The 24,872-nt window shown below is 39.8% G+C and overlaps 2 protein-coding genes and 1 long non-coding RNA gene across 6 annotated transcripts; all 3 read right to left on the bottom strand.

The window, feature by feature from the left end:
- Window positions 1-184: 184 nt before the first annotated feature.
- On the bottom strand, window positions 185-1,772 carry LOC135643519 (uncharacterized). The gene is made up of 2 exons (XR_010498286.1): window positions 1,044-1,772; window positions 185-957 (listed from the first exon to the last, which is right to left on the bottom strand). It is a non-coding gene; the product is annotated as an uncharacterized LOC135643519 (long non-coding RNA).
- A 2,511-nt stretch (window positions 1,773-4,283) lies between these two features.
- LOC103990517 (CDPK-related kinase 3) lies at window positions 4,284-12,129 on the bottom strand. 2 transcript variants are annotated; one of them, XM_009409689.3, is made up of 11 exons: window positions 11,404-12,128; window positions 9,350-9,480; window positions 8,992-9,033; window positions 8,793-8,901; window positions 8,593-8,671; window positions 7,143-7,439; window positions 6,835-6,944; window positions 5,351-5,458; window positions 5,150-5,212; window positions 4,809-4,976; window positions 4,284-4,721 (listed from the first exon to the last, which is right to left on the bottom strand). In XM_009409689.3, exons 1-11 carry the CDS (start codon window positions 11,959-11,961, stop codon window positions 4,584-4,586), a joined length of 1,803 nt encoding a protein of 600 aa, XP_009407964.2. In that variant the 5' UTR covers window positions 11,962-12,128; the 3' UTR covers window positions 4,284-4,583. The 2 variants fall into 2 exon arrangements, with proteins under 2 accessions (XP_009407964.2, XP_018684685.2); XM_018829140.2 differs by lacking the exon at window positions 8,992-9,033 and having other exon boundaries at window positions 11,404-12,129.
- A 387-nt stretch (window positions 12,130-12,516) lies between these two features.
- On the bottom strand, window positions 12,517-23,820 carry LOC135643060 (kinesin-like protein KIN-7J). Of its 3 annotated transcripts, none has more exons than XM_065159607.1 (17): window positions 23,429-23,820; window positions 22,988-23,331; window positions 22,610-22,853; window positions 21,966-22,055; window positions 21,740-21,840; window positions 21,533-21,646; window positions 21,380-21,461; window positions 21,231-21,298; window positions 21,072-21,137; window positions 20,876-20,991; window positions 19,875-20,208; window positions 19,588-19,692; window positions 18,576-19,502; window positions 16,700-17,031; window positions 16,215-16,561; window positions 13,359-13,894; window positions 12,517-13,269 (listed from the first exon to the last, which is right to left on the bottom strand). In XM_065159607.1, exons 3-15 carry the CDS (start codon window positions 22,833-22,835, stop codon window positions 16,243-16,245), a joined length of 2,880 nt encoding a protein of 959 aa, XP_065015679.1. In that variant the 5' UTR covers window positions 22,836-22,853; window positions 22,988-23,331; window positions 23,429-23,820; the 3' UTR covers window positions 12,517-13,269; window positions 13,359-13,894; window positions 16,215-16,242. The 3 variants fall into 3 exon arrangements, with proteins under 3 accessions (XP_065015679.1, XP_065015676.1, XP_065015678.1); XM_065159604.1 differs by having other exon boundaries at window positions 13,359-13,821; XM_065159606.1 differs by having other exon boundaries at window positions 13,359-13,821; window positions 23,057-23,331.
- Between the last annotated feature and the right edge of the window lie 1,052 nt (window positions 23,821-24,872).

The following is a 24,872-nucleotide window of genomic DNA, read 5'->3' as shown; positions in this document are numbered from 1 at the left end:
GAAGGTTGCCGGTGATGGTGCGTGAGCCCTGCGACGTCGCGTCCATCGGGTGCAAGCTGACGTTTTCTGCTTCCGTGTGGGGAGTCTCCGATTTGAAAGCTGTCATTTTTACCTTCTCAAACCCTAACCTTCTCTCTCTCTCTCTCAGTATTTCATGCTTCGCCAACAGAAGAAAACAAGGTAATGGAGATGGCGGTAACAGCCACAGTAGTGCAATGTTCTTAAGCGAAAAGCAAAGCTGGTTGTGAGAGGTTTCACATGTTCAAGTCTCTCTCACTGCTCTATCTATTTCCTCCAAAACAAAACCTAAAGGGTGCAGAAGGTTTCTTTATGCTTCTTCCATGAAGAGAAAGCTTCTCTTCAAAAACTAAGGTCATCAACCACGGTAGAAATATCTAAAGATCAAAGGTACATATATATACATGTATACCCGTAATCTCTGATCAGTATCATAACGCCGACTGCAAAAGGCCTCGTAAATTGCCTCAGGCATTTGACGTAATGAAGTCTATGGCAACACACGACCATGCTCGGCAAACAAAGAAAAGAAACCCCTAAGAGGGATTGCAAACATGGGAAGAGAGAGAACAAAGAAACCAGAAAGACATCGGAGATCCAAACTCGGTCAACCTGGAAAACCTTGCAGGGAACCTCCCCACCGTGCAGATTTGCAAGGAAAAAGAAAGCTAAGAAGAAATAGTACTGTCAGCACACAAGCAAAGAAAGCTGAACCATGTCAAGAAGAACTGAGAGATGCAGAGCTGGTTAACCTGGGAAGACAACCGGGTAACTCTGCCTGCAGGTCTGCAAGGAAAAAGAAAGAGAGACAAAAGAAGAAACCCTTCTTGGAAGGTAATGATGAAAGCCTCTTACCCTGCATGTCAGCATGAGCAGAAAGGATAGATCATGAAAAGAAGGTAGGTAGTCGTAACCCCTCCCCACCATGATTGCTCCAATCTGCTCATCCTCACAACATCAACACAAAGCAAAGAAAACAGGAAGAAGAAGACGAAGAAGAATAGGAAAGAGAAAACATACTGTACCTGCCAAAACAGGAGATGAGATCAATATAAGAGAAGCTGGGTCACTACTGGTAGAGATGGAAGCTGTGATTGAGGGGAATGAAGCCTGGTCCGAGATCTCTTCACACGCAACAACAGTGAAGGAGAAGATGGCCTCGAGCCAGACAACATTCCCCTCAAGGAAAAAGCTTCCCTTTCTTGATGGTCCTCTCAGCTGCCTTTGGCTTTATCCTCCTCTCCCCCCTCCCTCCCCCATGACTTCCGGCTTCCTTCCGGCTGCTGCAAGAGATGTTTGAGCAGCATATGAGGCGATGATGAAGGAATGATTACCCTCACTCCGTATAAGGAGATGCGTGCAAACGAGTCACAGAGAGAGAGAGAGAGAGAGAGAGAGCAGTGGGTGTGCGGTTGCAATAAAGAAGGAAACAACAAGAAAATTTAAGCGAGGATGTGTGTGTGTGTGGCTGTGGGGAAGAAGACGGAGTAAGAGACAAGACATAGCGGCAGGCCGCGACCCCACAGCTGGGGCTGTCCTCGGAAGAGACCACGAACCCATGCACTCTCTCTCTCTCTCTCCGCTTGACTCTTCTCTTCTCCACCTTCTGCACGTGATAACGCCGGTGGCAGGCAGGCCCTCCTTTCTCCTATAGTTAATTCTCACTGCCATGGCCTTGGAATTGCTGCTGCAAGCTACTGATACCTTTCTGTGCATTCTTGGTCCAATTGGATCTTGACGGCAGGGACTGCACTCTGAAAGGGAAATGAGAAGGAAAACAGTAGATTTAAATGGAGTGGTTGAGTTGATCAGAGCCTGCAGGAGTACGGTCTCACACTTGCCCACCACCACCACCACCACCACCACCACCACCACCACTTTTGTGTAGTTCTTCGATACCAGTCTCAATATGTATGATCTACATGTATACATACGTATACATAGGGCATGTCACCTGAACAACGTTCGCAATATGACATCTTTCGTCACACAACAATATCTCACATCATATGCCAATCAAGTGTTATTTTCTTGCTTGGATTGATTGCAACAACTCTTCTTTTTCTTGATGAAAGGACGAAGGCACGCGGGGGGTGAAAGAGGAGGCAGCCCTCCACCTACCCAAGAAAAGGTCAACAACGGACAAGATGATACTGTGCGACAATTTAAGTGAAGTCTTGGAGTCATAACCTGTAGCAGCAACCTAATAGCCTCCTCCACCAAGAACTAGTAGCCTACATTTTAAATCTCTCTCTCTCTCTCTCTCTCTCTCTCATACGATCATCTGAGTACCTGACAAGGAACTCTTTTCACTGCCATTTTAATTGCATGCATCTTTTCAAAGGCCGAAGATGAAGAAGGACGTCATACTCTCCACTGTCCTACGATGGGAGTGGGAAGGAGATCAACGTGCACACTATGGTTGATCCGGAAAAGTAGGTTATTGTCGCTCGATCAAAGCGTCCAAGTTTGAATCTGTCTACAAATCCTAATCGTGGAACATGTGGGAGAAGCTGAAATGGAAGAGCAAATCTGGTTGCCACCCATCTAGGAGTGTTGGTGATGAGCTCTGATGACGAAGATCCTAAAGCTAGCGGGCGTGGTCAATCGCTGAGGCAGTGGAGGAGGTCAGTTCTGGCAGCGTCGCTGCGTTGGAGAAAGGCTTGGGTTGTCCTCGATCGATGTAACTGATGTCGAGGAGAGGGAGGAGAGTAGTTTTGGGACGTGGCGGGAGGAGGAGGAGGAGGAAGGGGGGGGGGGGGGGGGGGGGGAAGGGAAGAAGCAGCGGGGATCGCGAGGAGTCTGCTCTGGAGTTTTTCTTGGAGTCCGGTCACTGCCGGTGAGAATAAGACCACGGCGGTTGCACGCTTTTGCAATGTTTTTGGGTTTTTTGAGGCTCTAATCGGCACCTCTGCTCGTCGGTACTTCGCAATCTGCTGACCGTCCGTGAGAGTAAGACTATGGACGGCTTTAGGTTTTTTCGAGTCTCTCGGTCGACCGACCACCATGCGGTGACGGCACACGGTGACTCTGGAGAATACTTGGTATCCGCTGACCTCCGGTGTCAATAAGAGTCTAGAATTTGGACGCTTTAGCAACGTTTTAATTTTATTCGAGGCTCTTATCAAACTATCAGGATGCGGTAACCTCACCCGAGAAGTTTCCGCACCTCCCCCGCGGTGGGAGTAAGTCGTTGCTCTAAATCCGAGGAGGCGGCAAGCAAACATATTTTTGCTTAAAATATATATATGTTTAATGAATATATTTAAGAGATAAAAAGAATTAGCCATAAAATATTATTTATGTTAACAGAGTGGCATCAAATATTTATTTTTTCCTTCCTTGTTCCGTTCTTCGTCTTCAACCTCATGTAGACAAAATGGAGGATGATTCGGGACTAATTATATATCAACCCTTACTTGGCCCTATTAGTATCATGATTTTTATATTTTAAAATTTTATATTAAAAATAAAATATATAATTTCATTCTCATCAGCTGTATTGACGAAAAATATAATACATTATGTTCTTCATCAATGCAACATGTTATATTATATATTATGTTCAATCCAACATGTTATATTATATATTATGTTCTTCATCAATGCAACTAACGATGCTAGTATAAAAAAAATTATTTAACTTTCAAAACTATAAAAGTCTCAATATAAATTTTTTAAATACAAAAATTATGATAAGATCTAAGTATAAAGAATCATATATAATTAGCTCGATGATGGAAGCATAAGATAGATACCTAACAATAATTTGAGATCTTGACTCAAGGAACAAAGCTTTAAAATGGTTGAATATGAGTGCAATGTCAAGTTGAATCATCATACACATTACCTCGAGTATATTGAGCATGCACTGACCGACGAACCAATCATGACATTCACCAATGAGCCCAATGTTCAATCCAATCTCAACCCTATAATGTCAATTTTGACTCCACTCCCCAGTCAACTTAAACGACCAGGTCCGGAGTCAAATCAGTCTCGAGCGGCAGACAGAGAAGAGTCAGGTGGCAGTACAGATTTTTGACCTGCGTAGATTTGTTCTAGTAAAGGCATTAAGAAAAGTAATTTAAAAGATACTGCTCTGCACCCCTTCAGATCCATTCCAGCTTTTTTCTGATCCACTGTGGGTGCAACAGAACACAAGAAATAGATCAGACCACTGTCCCACCAAAACGAAAGAAAGAAATCGACAGTAGCAACAGAGGACACACTGGATGAACAATATTCACACGACCATGCAAATCTATAGAATGGATGATAAGATTGCCCGTCCCAAGTTGAATCTTCAAGACCATCATCATCTCTCTGTTTCCCTTTACTCACTGGGAAGAACAAGACTTCATGCATTGACCCCCTTGAAGCATCATATTGGTAGGAGCATCATGCAGTGGACCATCTTTTTGTAATGCACTCTAAGAAGCTACTATGTCAAGTTGAAAAGGAGAAAAAAAAAAGATAACAAAGAAGGAAAAGAAATGGTGAAAATGACATGCTCTATATTTAATGGATCAAATATTAGAGATCTACAACAATGGTCACCGAATCTAGCGATGTCTTGTGTTTGAGCTGCGTATAGTGACACCATGTAAATATCTGGTGTATCCGAGAACGTTGAGCTTCCCATCCTCTGGTCTAATCCAGTCTTTCAGAAAAGAATAAGACGTCGGGGGAATATTCAGTTCCTATGGACAGAAGGATACGTTAGAGTCTTAACACATTATACAGTCAATTGGAAACATAAATAGAAAGCTTATTATATGACTTGGTACCTGTGCCAGTTCCTCAACAGAGATGACTCTGTTTCCCTCCCGTTCAAAATGCTCGAAAGCTCTACTGGCTAGCTGTTCCCAACCTTCCAAAGCTTCAAGATGATAGGGGCTGATTGCAGCAGCACAGAATTCCTCAAAATCCATCCATCGATATGAGAGTGGCTCCAACTGGATTTCCGATCATACATTACTAAATATAACTGATATTTTCAGTAAAAACTGAAGGCGACATTAAATGGCATGACAAATGCATCCTTTATTATTTCCAGTATAATTTTTTTGTGCATCTGATAGTGATCTATAAGATGAGACATAGATTTCCAGTATAATGGATGCCTCACCGCATTTAGTATGTCTGTAACCCTAGACTCCCTCATTGCTTCCGTTGCATTTTGCATTAGTGCCTGCACCAAATGCACATAGATTGAAGAAAAGAATCATGTATATAGTATATCGGGAAAAAAAACTCTCAGCTATTACATTTCCTTCTACCAAATGCTGTTCTACCGATATGTTTAAGAAACAAAAAAGGGCATACTGACCATCCGAAAGTTTTCAAGGAATATGTGTCCATCTTTATTTGGTTGTAACAAATTAAACTGAAATCTTAGATAAAATAGCTCGTCCTCTGTTAAACCTTTAGATAGCGCCTGCAAAAGAGGTACAGAAGAATATAAAATTATTAAATATATCACAAAATCCACTAGCATGGTCAGACTGAGGTCAACATGCATATATAGGTAAATATATAGATGCATCTACGTGTGTATACCTAAAATGTCACAAATCTTGCAGAAGGATGAAGAACTGAGAATAAATAGGGCATCCATTAACAAAACAACAAAGTTGCAACATTTGTTCCTCTGTGTGCCCCTATGTGGTCGATGCATAGAACAAACACTGTCATGTACAGCTGAAACGACTTTGACCATTGAATGATCAAAATGCTATATCTGCTTTTGTGGAACTCCTATTAACTACTTACCAGTTTGTAGCCCTCATCTCTTTCATTGTCTAAATTATGGGCACTTCCAATCCATACTTTTCCATTTACAAATCTCATCCTCCCACACATCTTCCTGATGCTGTCCTGTTATTCCTCTTTTTCTTCATAGCTGGTGACTTTCACATATTACGGCTTCTGTCCAATAGTCTCTTCTTTTCACCTTGACCTAATGTTCTTCCTCTGCATGTTGCCTTTTTTCGCCACCATCACGATTCCTCTCAGATAACTTTACTGCATATGGCCACATGATGAAATCCTAGGATACTTTCACGTGTCTACATGCTCATATGTGCAGTTTATATAGATTAAATAGTCACATGATGACTGGTATAATGATGTGTATGGTTACTGCATTGGAATAGGCATTTTATTCTAATTCTTCTCGTGTTTTCACAATCATAGTATGCTGGTATTCTTAAAGGCTACTATTTAACATTCAGTTCTTAGTTTTCATGCATTTGACTAGGAAAGTTTCTTCTTTTTGACTTTCAAGACGTGTTATCCCTAATTGATATAGCCTGGATGTGTGTGGACTTACCTCAAAATACAACATGAGAAGTTCCAAACTGCAATCTTGCCTTGTCGCTAATTAAGGTAGAAAACACATTTTTTCCTCCTTTGGCAATCAAGTCATAACTGGCTTATTTTCAGTTGGAGAAAGTGAACAGTAAGAAGGGAAAATAGGCCACATGCAATAGAAAACACATTTTTTCCTCCTTTGGCAATCAAGTCATAACTGGCTTATTTTCAGTTGGAGAAAGTGAACAGTAAGAAGGGAAAATAGGCCACATGCAATAGAACAGACAGTGTGTCATGAATATACAAAGTGATCTTTGACCTGAACAAATTACATATCTACATTTTTACATATCAGGTTAATTTTTTGCTTGTATAATGGTAACCCAGAATAAAAATCCTAGGTATAAGAAAGAACTCTTTTTTTTTCAGATGCATCTGTAAGAAGTAAACAAACAAAGAGACGATAGAGCTATCAAATTCTTGGTACATATTCACATATACCTTTAATGCAGCTCGTTTGAGAGGTGTGGCACGTAGATATGACTTGATTAACTTAAATATCAGCATGTCCAGAGGAATTTGCCGTTGTTCATCTCTCAACCAAGGGTGCGCTGCCATCAAAGAAGCAAAGGTTACTTTTCAGAAATTGAGTATAGCTCAAAACCTCAAAAACTAGCTAAGCTTAATCTGATATCGAGTGGAAAAAAGTGAAGCTACAAACATAAGGACTAACAATGAGCTAATATGTAGAACAATACTGTCTCTTTGTTAATGAAAACAAATTATAAGTAGTGAGGAGTACAACTTACTCAAAGCCTGTGCAGCTGTCATTCTTTTTCTGTAATCCTTATTTAGAAGTCTTTTCACAAAATCTTTAGCTTCACAAGAAACATCTGGCCATGGTGAATCATCAAAGTTGGGATCAGCTCTCAGCACAGAACGAAAAATTCCCGATTCTGTCCTTGCCCAGAAAGGTCTACTACCACACAGCAAAATATACGCTATAACACCAATACTCCAGATATCTGCCTCTGTACTGTATGATCTATGTAGGACTTCAGGAGCAACGTAGTATGCACTTCCAACAATATCATTTAGTCTTTCTTCTGCACAATCATAAATAATTTTTTTACTAAATATCAACCATAATAGGATGGAACATGCCAAAGTAAAAAATAGTGACAAAAGAGAATGTCCGAAATAAAAAAAATTGAGCAGTTTGAGAGACAAATGTACTAGAGATGCCAGGTTAGACAGGGCCATGGGATATTCAACTACTAGGTTACACAACCAGGTTAATTTCCCAGTTAGTATCCCTTCTCTCCATGACATCTCTGTTTAAGAATAGTTTTTTCATCCTTATTCTCATTTATATTCTTCTTTGAAACAAATTCAGAGGATGGTCCAGCCACAAGCTATAGTCCCCTTCCCACTGTCCCAGTCCCCATATCAACTGATTCAGCATTTCATCAAGTTAGGCAGGTTGATCTTATAAAAGTATGAAGCACCCACTTCAGACCTACTCCTAACAATTCTGGTTGCAATAGGTGGTACAATATTGTGAAGTTAATAAAATTCAGATGTGATCAGTGACCAAATAAGAAAGAAATATATATGATCAGAAAGCTAGAGCCAGAAAACACTTCTGTACAGCTAACGCTTCAACCACCTTCCATTCTGATCCTCTTATATATATATATATATATGTGTGTGTGTGTGTGTGTGTGTGTGTGTTTTCACAGACTAGCCATTAAAAAGATATGATCCTTTTATCTGATGTTCATAGTAAGATTTGTCCTTTTTCTACTTGTATACATTTATTTTGATCATGGGCCTACACATAGTTCCATTCCTTTTTAACCAATCTGTTTTCCTCCCATTACTCGTATGATATCAGCTTATGCAACATTTTTTATCTCTATGTGCTATGTCTATGCATAAAAGCTGAAAAAAAAATATAAGGCTTTTATTGCATCAAATTCTTATACATGATCATAATGTCCATTGAAAAGTAAACTCATTTCATAAGACCAGAAACGACAGCAGAATATCACCAAATCTAAATGCTTCTTTTCAGAGGACTTTATATAATAAAATCTAAAACAATCACAACATGTGACTCTGATAAAATTAAAATTTTAATATAACCAAAATCTGATGATTCCAGAATAGCTGCATATCTTCATGTCTGGAGTGACTAAATTGACAATAAAGGATAACAGATAAGCACAAAATTACATGTAATTGGCAAATGCTCACCTGGTTTAATAAAATCAGAAAGACCAAAATCAATCAACTTCATTGGTGAATTTTCATCTTTCGTAGCGAAAAGAAAATTCTGTCATCAACAATAGAAAAACATCAGCAGCATAGAAAAAAAATGTTAAGAAAGAATGAGAGAAATAGTTACTGCAGAAAATAGCATATGCTGCAATGACTTAGTAGTTTGTGATATAGACCTCTGGCTTTAGATCGCGATGTACAACACCTTGAAGATGACAAAAGGCAACTACACTGAGAATTTGAACAACAATAGCCTTTGCATCCTCCTCCAAGTACCTTCCACCTCTTGAAAACACAAGAAATAAGGATTTCAATAAAAAAGTTAATGTATGAATAAGAAACATCAAAGAGTTGTTAATGATCTCAAAGAAAAACCTGGATAGAATTCTATCTAATAATTCTCCACCTTCACATAATCTGGAAAAAAGGAAAAGAAAGAGATAGTAGGATTGTCACACCAAAACACCAAAATGTATAATGCACATATCATCGTCATTCATCATGGAGAAACCTTTTCTTTTATTAATCTTCAAAAAGGATTCTCATTTATCAATAAGTCATACTAAGTGGGATGCAATATGCATATTTTAACAGTATTTACAGGACAGCAGAGAATCAATCAATCCAACCTAGAATAACAAGGAACAAATATCAGAGAGTGTAGCGCAGGTAATTATATTCCTAATATTACGAAAGTCATTAAAACAATGAGAAGAAAATTAAGAAGACATACTCCATGACTATGTAGACGTTAAGTGCATCCTCACATGCATCATAAAACTTGACAAGATTTTTATGGCCAGACAAAGATTTCAGGATTTTGACCTCCCTACGAACATCTTCAATTGAAATTGGTGTTGTCATCTGTAACCAAAAAAAAAGGTAAGCTAACCACATGGTCAAATTAAAAACCAGTATGCAGCATGGGTGATCATCTTATTATGCTAGGCATGAGTCGAGTTCTAAATATAGACTCAGAAAATGCCAATACTCAGATCACCAATATGTAGATGTGAAGCAAGGCATAATATATCCCTTTTGTCTATAAATGAAAAAATTGCTCCAAGCTGATACAAAATTTTCACTTATGCTAGCTTTGGCCATTTTTTTATTCATTCAATGTGGCAGCCAGTCACAATTGGATGTCAATGGAACTATTTAATTCAAACACAAACTTGGTGTTACTTGTCCTAGTAGAACCAAAAATTGAAATATCAGTATGGCCAATATATATCAATCAAATAGTCGTATTGACATGTATAACTCCGTACTGGTAAAGTATATGTTTATTTTTCATTATTTTATTCAATTATACTAGGTAGTACAGGTAGGTATACTAATACCATATTGATCCAACAAATCATTGAAGTTGTTATCGGACCAATATTTAAATCATTTGAGAAAATTGTGGCGGAGCAGCTACTAATAATGACTGAATTCCTCTTCCCAACAAATATGAAGTCAATAAATTTGTTTACTCCTTGAAACAAATAGCCTCCTACTTTCCCCCTTCCTTTTAGAAGGTAAAACAATTAGATTTGAGATCACTAGAATAAGGAAAACAGCAAAAAATTTATCTAAATAACTTCAATATAAATGATCCTCACATCTAGGCACTTCAATGGATATCTATATGCATACAGTGAAATGAATGTAACTGACCACGACAATTTTTTGATAAAATTATTAAGGCATCTTATCAAACTGCATTTTACTACTATTGCATCCCACTGAAACTCTAGGAATTCAAGTTGAAACCACTAATTTGACACACTGCCATGCATGCAGGTGCTTTGCATCACATAGTCTTTCTGATTTCATTTTTCCAGAAATCGCTGCAAACCAAGATAAATTGTCACTCATCTAATCAATCCATTTAGGGCAACTATCATACTTTTTGTAGTACACATTGCTTGCACAAACATGTTAGCTTTTCTAGAGTGTTCATAATATGTTAGTGAGTGTGGACATGCACATTTATTAGATGAAATAGTAGATGGTTATATTATATAGTGACTCGATGATTGTACCAGAGGATTTAGTTATGTCCTTCCATTTCTTGAGCCAATGACCAAAAAAATCCTATCAAGTATAGAAGCATTTTGATAAAGCGTCTCACCTTCTGCAAATCGTTGGTTGTCACTAAGATTCATACACTGGAAATTCTAACTAATCAGAAGTGAGAATGCGATATATCCTGTGTGCAAGTAAACAATGAGTACATGGTTTACATACATGCTTAAAACCATATAAGGGTGAAATGTCATCAAAAGAAAGCACGAATTGCTATTTCATTATTAATGAGTCAATGGCAAACCATAACTGATCTTAGAGCCTCTAGAGCTCACTGGCATGCTGTTTCTTAATTCTTGTCACAGAATATACAGCATTCATGCCATGCAAGCAGGCACAACTCTTCGGCACCCTTCCCCTCCCCCAACTCACCCGCCCACACCAAAAAAAAAAAAGAGGACAAAAACGAAAAAGGAAAACAAAATAGAAGAGACTAATTTTAAGTTAAGAAGCAATCTATCGATAGTCATATTGTCGACCGACCTAATGGGATAATTGACTCATTAGTTTTGTTGAAGACTCTGAACCACTATCCTAAAATGAACCAACAAACAAAAATGATGAGGAAGAGATAACCATGCTGGACCTAATAAATTATATAATTCGGAATATATCATTTGGCAGTAAATAGTTGGCGATTGTTAAAGAAACACTAAGGGTAGAGACGGGATAAGAGTGAACCAAAAAATGTCCTCCTTGGACATCCCACCGCACCTTTGCTTTGGAGATAATCTTGACGGCGACAAGCTGACCCTTGATCTCGCCTTTCTTGGCAGTGGCCAAGCACGTGTGCCCAAAATGCCCCCTTCCAACCTCCTTCCCTAGTTCATACTTGGCCCCGAAGTTCTTGCCGTACCCGAAGCTCTTATCCAGCGGCCTCTCCACCTCCCCAGTCCCGTCCTCGGGGATCGGCCCTTCCTTAGGCTTCGGCGGGCCCTGGCGCTTCACGAGGGCGGCCATTATATGCTTCGCCGGGGACGGCGGCGGGAACGGCCGGCGGAAGAATCGCCGCGGGGTTGACCTCGCCGGCGATGGGGAGATCCCGTCGGGGAGGGGGCTGGCGGATCCTTGCGGGTGCGGGCTGGGCCACGCGCTGGCGCTGGCGGAGGAGCGGACGGGCGTGGCGGCGCCGCTCCGACCCTTCCGCTGCGGGGTTGGGGGCGCCGGGGAGCCGACCCTCGGTCCGCCGTTGACCGAGGTCTGGGGATCCCGATGTCGACCGGCGTCGCCGTCCTCGGCGGCAGAGACGTTCTTGCCGTAGCACTGCCCCATGGCCCTGCCCACCGCCGCTCCCTCTCCTCCGCAGACTCGTCTTCTATCTCGCTAGGGTTCGGATTGGTTCCAATCGCGAGAAGAGGGGGGGTCAAAGAGGCGGCAGTCGAGAGAGAGAACACGAGGAAGAAGGGAGACGAAGGAAGGGATCGCACTTAAACGGCTTCCTCGAAAGCGTGGGGTAGAATGACAACCTGACTTCCTCCAGGGACCGATTTGTAAGAAACCGAGCCCGGCTGAGTCAGATGGGAAGACGGGCCGACCTGGTTTTGTTTCTTCCGGTCCCATTTCAAACCGATCTGCCACAACACCCCCCGCAGCAAACGACCTGTACAACACTATCAACTCTCAGTAAGGTGACGTCATATATGGACGTGTCGGAAGCGGGATGGTTGAGAAGAGTGTTCGACGAAACGAGTGGGAGCGGGGGATGGAGGAATTCTCGGTTCGGGGTGCCGAAATCGCTCCCGAAACACTGCGTGTCGCCGAGTGCGCAAACTCGCGGTTATTACGGCACACTGACGCCGCAGTAAATCAATATAAAATGATACCTAATAAGAAAAGAAATATATATAATATATAGTATGTCTTCTTTTACATTATCTGTTTACACACCATGCTGGATTAGCACCATTGACATTATTGCAGGATGGCTGCGAGAATCATGCTAAGCCATCATGAGAAAAAGGAAAAAAAATGAAAGGAAAATAGCATTACTAAGTGGTCTTTTCTTTTTCTTTGCTTGCTTTTTTCTTTATTGGAGGAGCTGATGGCAATTGATGGAGATGCATGTAGTAGTCTTGAAGGCGATGCAACTTTGAATAGGTGGCCTTTCACTTTAAGCTTGCCAACTTTATCTTCCCTTGTGTCATCATCTTTTACTTTTTCCTTCTTGGCTTGTATTCCCTGATCATCAAGTTATCATCCTTGGAGCAAATCTCTGTGTGGAACATAGCTTTCCAAGAATCTTAGAGATGATACAATCATCCACTTGAATGCTAATGCTGATCACCTTCTCTGGTAGAGATTTTTTTAAGACCAGCTCCAAATTTGCAGGTCCATTTGAGCAAGCTCACCTTCTTGAAGTTGGTGTTTGTGGTGCTAAAAGCAAGCATTGGAAGAACAGGTCACATAGACTGTTCAGGAATCCAGAATTTGCTTTGGCAGAACAAGATTTGTGTGGTGGTGTGGTGTGGTGATGGCCAGCATCTGAATTGCTGCACAAAAAAGACTGGTGCCTGCATAGAATAATCTTCTAGGTGTTGACTGGAAAGCTTCCACTGAGAAGAGAACCAATTCTAAATGAACCTGCATTCAACCAGTAGGTGGGATCAGTTTCATGCTCCAAAGAAAGCTAAACAATTCTAAGTCAAACCATGGGTTGGAGTCTTCATTACCATTACAAAACCAAGGCTCAGTCAAATCCCCAGCCAAAGAGAAGAAGGTAAAGCAAGCTTCCACTTGTTTCCTTTGGATCCAGTGGATGCAATTGGTTGCCTTTCCATTTCTTCTTCTTCTTCTTCCTCCTCCTCTCTCTTTCAGGCAGGCAAAAGATTTATTATGAGATCACAGGCCCTGAGAGGTTGCACTCTGCAAAGTTCCACACGTTTTCTGTTCTTTTGCCTTGACTTTTAGACCAATGACTCCTTCCACCATTGACTTCTCACATCATTTGAAAGTCCTCTCTATGCTTGCTGTAGCTTAGTTGACTTTATGGATGAGATCAAACAATCTGAGTAGCACTGCTACTCCAAATACTATTTACTGGTGGCAGTAACTGCAGAGTCGTGGAAGCTTGTGTGTGCAGAATCCACAGGGTTCAATCAGCCAAGTGCTTCAGTTGTAATTCTATTTATGAAGCTTATAACAACAACAACAACAACAAATTTATCCCAATCGTCAATCTCCTTTTGTTTCCCCTAATTTTGTGCTGCTGAACATAATTTAAACATGGGCAGAAATGTAAAGGACAAATAAGATGTGTGAAAGAAAAGAAATCAAATCAGAAAAAAGGGAGAAAACTAGAGGAACTATTTTAAACTTGACTGTATCAGAGCATGAACAACATACATGGGGTATAATTCTGTAAGATGTATTTTCCAAACTAATCTTTGATGAGAAGTCTACTTTGGATTAGTTTTACCATGTTCTGAATCCTAACCTGTTTAATTAAAGAATTTATTTGAACATCAAAGTAAATATGTAACCATCAGAACTTATTCATCAAGTCAGATGTAACCAAAATACTAAAAGGACATAAGATAGTGCCATAAGAAAGGAGAGATTTCTTGAAAGTATTTATGGCTGATTTAGAAGAAAAGTATTGCAATCATGTCTTGCAGTTGCTTGAATTTGAATTGTCAAAATGTGCATGCGGTGTGTTGATGTACAAATGACCTTACCGAGAGCGCAAAAGCCACTGCTTTGCGGTTCTCAAGTTTCAGATATAGCTAGGAATAAAGGATGCAGCACTGGTTTTCTGTGGGCATTCTACAGAATTAAATCCTCACAGTTGCCGAACCATATAAGAAAATTTTACTGATGCTAGCAATCAGATATCAGCTCAAAAAAATTAGACTAAGGTGATCTAAGCATTGAAAAACTATGTCAATTTAAAATACCGCATAAGCAGTCTGTGTCTTGTGGAAACATAATCTGAAACAAGCTAATGAGACATCAACCTAAAAAATGCTTCCCTTTCTGTGCCAAGTTATGATCCAAGACTTGTAATGATATATTTATCTATAACTAAAAGGATAAATGGGAACTTTGGTTTTCTTAATGTCTGAGCTGCTTCCTTTTGGCCACTGAGATATCAGACCACAAATCTAGCACTTGACTAGTAGCATTTGGGATAAGGAAATCTTAGTTAGGTATGATTCAGGATCAGAATAATTGGTATAGACAAGAATAGTTCAACAGAAGCCTGGAAAAAAATTGTCAAGGGTCTTCTTGCCAGCTTGGATGTTGGCATGAAATGTGTGTTATGCAATTTACCTCAGATAAGAGTTATATAGTGAAGTTTCTCACAGTTTGTAAAAACTATGTGAACAATTCAAGTGGTAGCCCCGTCAAAAAAGGGAGGTAGACAACACTGTTAGATTCTCAAGCTGGAGACCAGTCATATGGCCTGCTGATTTATCTCTCATACTGTTGGTAATGTGGTGCATGTGCTGGTCACAGCTTCTCTCTCTCTCTCTCTCTCTCTCTCTCTCTCTCTCTCTCTGCCTGCATGGTTTAGCTATAAGAATACAGCCTATACCCAGCTTTAATCAGTGGCAACCAATTTAAGTACGAGAACATGGTGACAGTTCTCTTGGAATTTATTATTTTGGTCCACAACATCTAAGCCATCTTTGGTAAGTCATTATGTTCTAGGAAGTCAAACCGATGCTATGATATCATCATCTTCATTCTAGATTTGCTTTTGCAGTAGTTGCTCTTGCCTTCTCTATCCCTACTCACATGAGTTCTCTAGTATAACAGATACTGTATCATTTTGATTCTTAAGTGTTTTCCCAAGTTTATAACCATTCAAGTTCTTTTCCAGATTTGAACAGACCCCGTATGCCAAATCTCTTAAGCTCTCTTGAGGCTTCTCCAAATTGTACAATGTTCGGCTGTGTCACTGATTTAACTTTATGTTGCTTATGATTAGGCTAACAACATAGCTAAGCAAAATGAGACAGGTTACAAATCCATGCAAAGATATATGGCAAACCCTTTCTCTTCTGGTAAGGATATTGCAAGCTACTTGAAATGTTTTGCTAGCTGACAAGTTAATGTATACCTTTGCAGTAATGCTTTAAGGGAGTATTATAGCATGGAGATTACAATAAAATTACATTGTTGACTAGCTCCAAAAAGATTCTATCTGAGAACAGTGGGTTAAATCCTCATGCAAAACACATTGAGATACCTTGAGTTTTATTTCTAAGCAACAAGAATGATACATGAAGAATCAGCATAGAACCACCTAGAATATGAGAAAATATGAAGAATGGAGCATGCACATGGAAATAGAAATGCAAAAGAACAAGCCAGGACTGGTAATAGCCTTGTAAATGATACATGAGTGGCATGCAAGAACAGAAGTTCTTTTCATCATCCAGGTAAATGCAGTAAATTTGTAAGAAATTCTATGGAGAATTGATAATTAAAGAATCATAAGAATACACACACTGGGGAAAAAAGGAAAAAAGAGATGTGAATAAGTTGATGTCAAATCATGATAGGCAGTTCTGCAGACTTACTGCCTTGTGAACCATATGAACATATTCCTCACATGAGCAAAGACTTCCTGTATGTGAAGCTGAAGGATCTATGGTTAGTTTGCTGTGGTATGAAACTGAGTCCAAACATCTCCTTGAGGGCATCCCCTTGCTCCTGAAATCCAATCAACTTGGCTACAAGCGATGCACTCTCCCTGACATGTGGCATGTCAGTTTTTGTCCAGACAAGCTGGGCCAGCTGCAGGCTCCTCTGTTTCGTGTTGAGAGCAATTCTCCACTTGGAATAGATTGTGATCCTTTCTTCTAGGGATAACTTTTTCTGCAGTTGCCTGTACAGCATTTGCCTTTCGCGACGAAGATATCTCAAGCTGTCAAATTGCAAACTTTCAGATACACTTTCTAAATAATATAAAGATTATGATAATCTGATTATAACATCTAAAATTTGAGTTTAAAAATCTGCTATTTTAATAAAGGAAAAAGAGGAAACTTTAACATGGTTGCACCTTGAGGAGGACATAATGGTACGACCATCTTCAGCCACTATCATGTTAGAATGCTCAGGAAGAGAAGTGTTTCTTAGAAAGGATAGCCTTCTATTCTCCACTTCCAAGTAGAAGGAGTCGGATGGATCACCTTTGAAAAGTAGGAAAAAGTAAGTCCTGTGGACTAAGGAAACATTGCATGCATGCCAAAGTTCAATTATCTCCTGCTGCTTTCTCTGAAACTCTATTGGCCATCTCGAAGGAGATTCAATAGAATACAATACTGAGTCTACTCCAACATCCTTTACAGTTTTCTCAACTTCGAATTCTTCAACTTGGGCCCATTGAGTCTCCTAAAATCAGACAACACACAAAAACTCGGTGATAAGAACAGTATTAAACTGATTGGGCATGTGATGAAATATCAGCAGGCAACTTCAGTTGCAATTTAAGATTGTTAAATTGTTAAATTTTGGATAAAAAAGGATGCCATTTGATTTGCATGACCAGTATCACACAGTAAAAGGCCTGAAATGCACCGAAGGGAAATTATTATTATTTTTTCTTGTCCATGCATGAGTTAGTTAAACTTCAGATGCTGCTAACAAAGATGAGTTCGATGATGGATCTCAACTCAGCCATACATCCACATTATTGGGACAATTAGTGAAAGTTTGCTGTCTCCTTTGTTCATGTAGAGCATTTGTTTTTCATGGGTAAACAATTCCTTTCTGTAATTTTTTGTGTCCCACTCTGCATATAAATATTTTTTACTTTTTACAGTCATGTTGATAAGTCTACTATTATAGTTACCCATTGGAGAAAACACACAACAGGATGTCAAGAATGGCATTCATAGCAACAAAATAAGAATTATGCTATATAGGTACATATATGCACATGCATTCATTTAAACATATATCAATGGGATGCATCTACTATTCAAGCCAGATTCGATCCCCATCCTTAACCACCCGTAATGTTCTCTACTATTTACGAATTTATACATACCCATAATATGAGGAATATTTTTTTTTCAAACATACACATACATAAATGTACAAGTTGATAAATGCATATAAACAGAGTTGATCTAATATCCAAGCAATAGGGTTTAGGTCTCAAACTTACTAATTCATTATTAATTAATTCCTCCATATAGTAGACTAGCACATGGACATAATCTATAGCTCATAAAAATACAGAAATATTGCCTTAACAAAGAAGAAAAGAAAAAGGATATAGACATTTGTACAAAGGGAATTTGTGAAATTCGATAATTTTAAACACAAAATGAAACCATGTCAAAAGGATTTGTGGTTGTAATATCTTCTAGGTCATTTCTACTGCTATCAAAACTGTTTATCTTCATTTATTCAAGCATATAAAAGTTAACATAATTTGATTCTTTTATATATATTATCTGAATGAAATTGTTTTCTGTGCCATAAAACTGTTTTGTTCTTCCACTTGATCCATAAATAAGAAAACTCTATAAAATATGAACTTCTTAATCGTTTCACTGTCGCAGCATGTTTTGCATACATTCTTCAGATCCAAGACAGACCATCTACTTTTAGATCCACATTTGGAATCAAAAGAGGAAGACAGCTGCTGGTAAGAGCTCCCTGCCATTTATATTAGTAGTTATTTGATGCTGATGATGGATTCAAAGGAGAATGTGTCATCCAAATTCCCATGATTAGGATTACCTTATCATACTCGTGAATGTGCATAAGACCACATATCAAATATATATTAGCTAAAATTAGTGAGAATACTGTAGGCAGGTGATTGTCAAGGACAAGACTTTTGTTGGCATTCAGTGTCATAGAAAGGATATCTATACAAACACACAAATAAAGATATATCTCGCTATAGAGAAGAGGAGTCACACCTGATCATCAGTAAGTTCCTTTTGATGCTGGCTCTGAGCCATCTGAACCACTCCTGAAAAAAAGTTACTGGCATTGGTAATATCCTCTTCAGGAACAATCCTAATATTCTGGTCTTCAATGACATGACTAGGAATAGGCTCTTCCATGTTCTGGGATCCTTCAAATGAGTGTGCCTCATTTTTTATATCATTCAATGGCACAGAAATTTTTCTTGGAATCCAGCCAAGGCTGACAGGAAACTCATTCAAGAAGTTCGTAGGTGGTCTCCTGTCATGCTGCTCTGCCTCTTCAGTCCAAAAAGAGGATGACGTAGTCATAAGGCTTGCCCTGCAACTTCTGCTTCTAGTTAGTGGCAACTCCCTGAAAGTCATTATTTTTGGCATTGTGGGCCATGGAGACATATCATCAAGACATGTTTTTATGAAATCATCAATTGTCTCTGATATGCTCTTCACTGATTGCTCCGTTTCAGGTCTTAGAAATGCATAACTTACAGATTGTGGTCCAGTATCTTCAAGCTTGTCTAAATCAGTCTGAGATGGTAGATCATCACTTTCTTCAGTCAATGGTGGATTGAACTCCTCAATTCTATTTGTGCCTAAAGCATGTATCTCAATACACCTAACTTCCCTGTAATGGTCTTCAAAATCGTTTGATGAGGCTTCAAAACTTTTGTCCCTTGTCTGCTGTAAGATCATTCCAGTAGACATAGAACTGCTAACTGAGTGCCTAGGTGAGATATCTGGAACTATGTCCAGTTTATCAGAAAGCTCTACATGATATTCATTGTTGCTTTGATGTGGTGCATCAAAACTTATAGAGCCAAACTCGGAACTTTGATATGCAATACCTGATGTTCCAGAAATGGAACATACATCCTCAGGCATATTGTGCACATGTGATACAGAGGCGTGACTCAGTTCATGCTATAAAAAGGAAAACAAACTTCAGCAAAGACAAATGACAAGTTATGAAATATGAACTTCAATACACATATTCAAGGGACTGTACCCATTGACTTGAAGCTTGATCATCATCTACAGTGGCAAGCAAATCTTTGAGTTGAGATTGAGCAAGATCTCTTTGCTGTATCAGCTCCTTGATTTCTCGCTCCATCTAAAAGAGGAAACAAAAAAGGCCACATGTTCAGAATTCATAAGGAATATTTTTCTCTAAGAAAAAGGAATCAATATAGTCTATGAATCTTATACTCAAACAATCAGTGGAGGAGAGTAGACTACTGTTCATTAACTTTATTTGAATTGCATAAATAGCTGAACTAGAATTTTTTTTATGACCTTTTCAATCTGAGCATCTTTATCCCTTAGGGCTTCAAAATGAGAAGAACAGGAGGCCGATCCTGGATATTTCAGTTCACTCTCTAATCTGAAAACTTCTCTTTGTAGATGCTTAACCAATGCCTTATCAGACATCACTACATTGACCTGTGCATTTGTAACTACTTGTTTTGCACAGCTTGCAAATAGAAGGGTATTCCTGGACTGCTCGATGTGGCTTCGTGCAGGGCTCATTGTACAGATAATAGCTGTTCTTGAATTACCTCCCAAGGAAGACTGCAGTATGCGTGTCAATTTTGAATCTCGATATGGAATATGCCCATTTCTTCCCTTGCTGTATCAAGATCATGTAATGAAAGCTGAAATACATACAAAAATAATATACCGAAGAACAAAACATTACTATTCAGCTAGTTGAGGCCAAAAGCAAATCAACTGTGGAGAAATCTAAAATCTCTTTATGGTACATACACCCTCTGGGATATATGCACCGTTGGAAGATACGAAAGCAACTCATCGACCAAATATAACCAACAACAACTTTCTCCTAAGTCCTAACCACATGTATATGTGCATTTACATTTAACTAACAAATGGTAAACGACTGGTCAATTGGATATTAAACTAACATCAGACTTCTCCTAACCAAAGAATACTTGTAAACTTGTATGTACATGTACATATAGATGTATTGTATATATAGAGAGAGATGACATGTTGCTGACAGCAATAGCTATGAACTTGTACTAGTGGCAGCAGGATGTCTCATGCAAGCTACTAGGAAAAAGAAGTGCAATAAAAGAAAGAGTAGAAGCAAATTTCAGCTTTTATCTGAAGCTTTTTTGTGGAGGACACAATTAAAACAGTGTCTTGGTATCTTAGGTTTTGAAATTCATTTATCCAAAACAAGGTACATGAAACATATCTTTAAAGAATCTTGTTAACAAGAACTAAATATTACAAACTTGAATGATTGCCAATGCACAGTAATATTCAACAACCTTAGCTTGCGTATGACAGTTCCAAGGGTAAGCAAGCTTCGATTAATGTGGCAGCCTTCCTTCAGTCTAGCACCAGTTTGAGATGCTCGTTCACTCCCTGCAAGATCAACAAAATTCTGTCCGAAGAAAATAGTCAAACTGTGTTGTCATGTGGAACAAAAATGATATAACTGATTTCTTAAGAAAAAAATTCTACCATGGTGGCTGCAAGAGTGCTTGAGCTGTTCCTATTCAGAAGCTCTCGAGCAGAACTTTCAATTGTCTACAAGGATAGACAAAAAAAAATGGGTTAGTTCCAAAAGTTCCATCAAAATGGAGTATGATAATTTATATTAATCTGGTCAAAGAATCAAACCAATCTGAGTATCTGATGTGATCGTGAGCTCATTTCATTTAGGGAGGTTTCCCCTGTCTGTCTTTGTGCTGCACTAGAAAATGCGATACAGTAAATGTACAGAGTTCAGTAAGAAATTATGCACGATCATCAGGCATGCAGCATTGCACCTTCACATGTGGAAAGAAGCTCCTTGAGGTGGTTCTCATCCCTCAGAGTTTCCTCTGTAAGTTTCTCCACTATGGTTCCTCTCTATGAAGCATAACTAATAAGATTATGGAAAATACAGATTACTGAAACATCTAGTAAGAACACTCCGTTACCTCTGGATCGTCAAGTAGCCTAAGAGGGGAACCATCCATACTGAGGAGATCCCTAACCACTTCATTGTATATCTCCATAGCTGAGAATTTTAGAATGAATTCTCTCTCCTCATTCTGTGAAATCCGAATAATCTCCCCTTATGAAATGAACATTCAAAAAATATACAGAAGCTCATCTTTTACTAGAAGATAACGATCAGAGGATACCCTCTTTATGTGGTCATAGATATCTGCTACACTATACTCGGTTATCCCTGTCATTGTGTATGTCTTTCCGCTGTTAGTTTGCCCATAGGCAAATATAGTTGCTGAAACAAAACACATGCAGCATAAATTAGCTCATGATAACAAGTAGCAATCAGGTGCCTGTTAGCAATGGCTAAATAAATAGATGGATTAATCTTTGTAAGGTATAGAGAGAGAAGTTTCATACCATTAATTCCACTTACAACAGAAAGAGCAACTTCCTTGGCTCCTTCCTCGTACACATCCCTTGTGCCGCACTTTGACCCGAAAACTCTGTCTATCGACCAAGAAGAAAACAAAGTTTAGATGGAAAATATCTTAACAGTAAGAAAGAAGAACATATACTTTTTTCTAATTCTAGATTTTGAGAAAAGCCCAATCAAATATTTAGATACATCTTTTAGCATTGCCAAGAAAGAGAAAACATGTTCTTGGCATGCTGCTCCTGAGTGACAGAGCCAAGTACATTACCTGGACAGAGATGTTCAACATGAATTGTATCTCCTTGATAGATGGTGAGACAGAGGTATTATAAGTTCAAAAATATGATATTATTAATATGAAGCAATATTCGTTGTTGCTATAAAACAATTTTATATCCTAGAGAAGCATCTTGCTTGGTGTGTGTGTGTGTTAACAAGACCAGAATTTTCTTGAGCATCAAGAATCACCACATTGTTAAGAAGAAGCTTAGTCAGATGCAATCGATTTCCGAAACATTATCCAATTCATTTAGGACATGCAGTATCCGTTCGTTCTCATCCGCATTACCAGAGCAAGAATGGACAATAAAACAGGAAAACAAAGTTAAAGCAATTGGAAAGCACTCACCAAAAGTATAGGCTGTCGGATACATGGATCGGTCGGGGAGGTTGTTCTTGAAGACGACGGTGGTGCGATCAATGCACTCCCAATCCGAGGTGTCATTGCGCTCCAACTCCTTGGCATTGAGCGGCCTCAGCCTCACCGAAACCAGTATCCTCTCCTCCTCCCCAACAGTGCCACCGCCCTCCGCCTTCTCCCACTGCGCCGGCTCCTCGCTGCCGATGCTCCCCATTTCTCCCACCTCCCTCCCCTGCACCACCAATCCGAGAACCTCCAATCTATATAATCGAAATTCCAACAATGATTGAACATGGAGAGAACCAAATAAACTAATCTAAACCCAATGTGCTGTTATTCATCTCCCCAAGAAGAAGGAAAAAATACAAGATAAGATTTTTATTGAAGAGGAGAAGGAGCGGAGGCGGTAGAAGACGAGAATTCCACGGTGCACACCGCGTTATGCGTCGTTCATTTGGTTGATCCCACTTCGCGAAGATTTCAGCCTCAAAAAGACCTTTTTTTTTCCCCGTCCTTCAAGATTCCAACATTCTGATGCGAAGAGGTAAACAAAATGATCGCTGTTCCATCACCAATTCGATTCCGCAGCTTCTTGTAATGGAGTCGCCGCCCGAGTTTGGACATTTCTCCATGGCCAGGATGGTCCCCGCCATGACCACGGCGGCCCCGTGCCTTCCTCCTTCCCCACCTCAGCTTTTTCTTTCGTCAACCTTTTAGTAACAAGGTTCACATGGGTACTTCCTAGTATTTAAGGAGAAATCCAGAAAGAGGTACATGGAGAGCAGCAATAATGCAGGGAAAGCAAACCTGCCCGAGCTCTTCGTCCTTGTACAATGGCCTCTCTCCAACCACCTCTGGATCGAGAGAGAGAGAGAGAGCAACAAGTAAAAGGCCTTGCCATGGTAGATGGGTTACAGATGTGCGTGTGAAACACTGAGAACGAAGAGAAGAGAAATCAAACTACTTGCGGTAACATTTGGTGAAGTCGATGCCATCCTCATGTTGATTCCTCGCATTTGATTGCCCAAGTGGGGGCGCTCTACCGCTGAGGGATGGCGAAGCGACAACGTGTAGCAGATTCCTCAATCCTCCTTTTCTAAGGCTGAGTAAAGCAAAAATAAAGGCTGAGCGGCGCGCAAACCTGTCGGTGGTTGCGTCGCGCCTTCCACCACAGCGAGTGCGGAAGGTCCCTTTGACCGTCTCTGTCTCTCTCCACCCGACTCTCCGTCTCATCAAGCAGTCCGTGAAAGAGCAGAAATTGGATTCTTGTGTGGCTCAATGACTATTTACGTGGAGAATTCGATGCATGTCCAGCCATGAGGATGCCTGCACATGCAGGTGTCTGCAGTTCGCTGAACACATCTTGAGATTTCTGATACGCTGTGTCATCGTCTCTGTGCCGAGTTTATGTTGGCAGTAAGTGTTCTTCCCTACAAGTTCCATCCAAATGCATTTTCCCAACGTCTGTCCATTCGATAATTTGCTCCGCGTGAGAGCTTAATATCATATCATGCTTTCGTTGATGATCTGCTCATGCATGGGAGCTTGAGTTCTTTGGATCTGAGCTGTATCATCTGAACTCATGCTATATGTATTCTGTGAGATTGGGAAGAACATCGTCAAAAGCTCCCACAATTCCCTGTTTCTCTCCTCAGACATCTGCCGCTGAAAGAGAACAAATATGCGATGATCTAAATCGAGTAAATAAGTGGATCTAAATGGCTCACTTGCACAATTCTTAAACCAGTAGTTCTGCACATCATGGAAGTCCGACCCATGGGCCTCTCCTTCGATGCGATACGCAGATGGAAGCCTGACCCCCTCTGCTCGAGGCGATCCCTGGAGAATGTGTTGGACGATATGAGAGGGTTATGATTAAGCTTAACATGTCAGATGAAGAACTAGACGTCGGATCTCTCTAGCAAGAGCCTCACGTGGGGGAAGAGATAAATGATGGGAAGTACGTTATTTGCTAATCCTCATCTGATATGTAACTGTTCTAAGATAAAAGTAGAAAACGAAGGACATCCTCCACCCGTCTATCCACATGAACAAGGGTCCTAGGTAGGTGATTATGACTTGCCACCCTACATGGATAAGAGGCCAAGGAAAGCCTAATTGAGGCAATTAGAGGTTACCTCATCACAGAATATTTTATAAAATATTTTATCCTTTTATGACTAGGTATAAAAGCTCGTCTTCAACACAATGAAAATGAGATTTACTTTTGTTGACTACTTGCATACACACT

Source organism: Musa acuminata, chromosome BXJ3-7 (assembly GCF_036884655.1).
Source record: "Musa acuminata AAA Group cultivar baxijiao chromosome BXJ3-7, Cavendish_Baxijiao_AAA, whole genome shotgun sequence".
Lineage (NCBI taxonomy): Eukaryota > Viridiplantae > Streptophyta > Magnoliopsida > Zingiberales > Musaceae > Musa > Musa acuminata.
The sequence above is the reverse complement of the archived record's forward strand: the minus strand, read 5'-3'. Positions and strand labels throughout refer to the sequence as shown.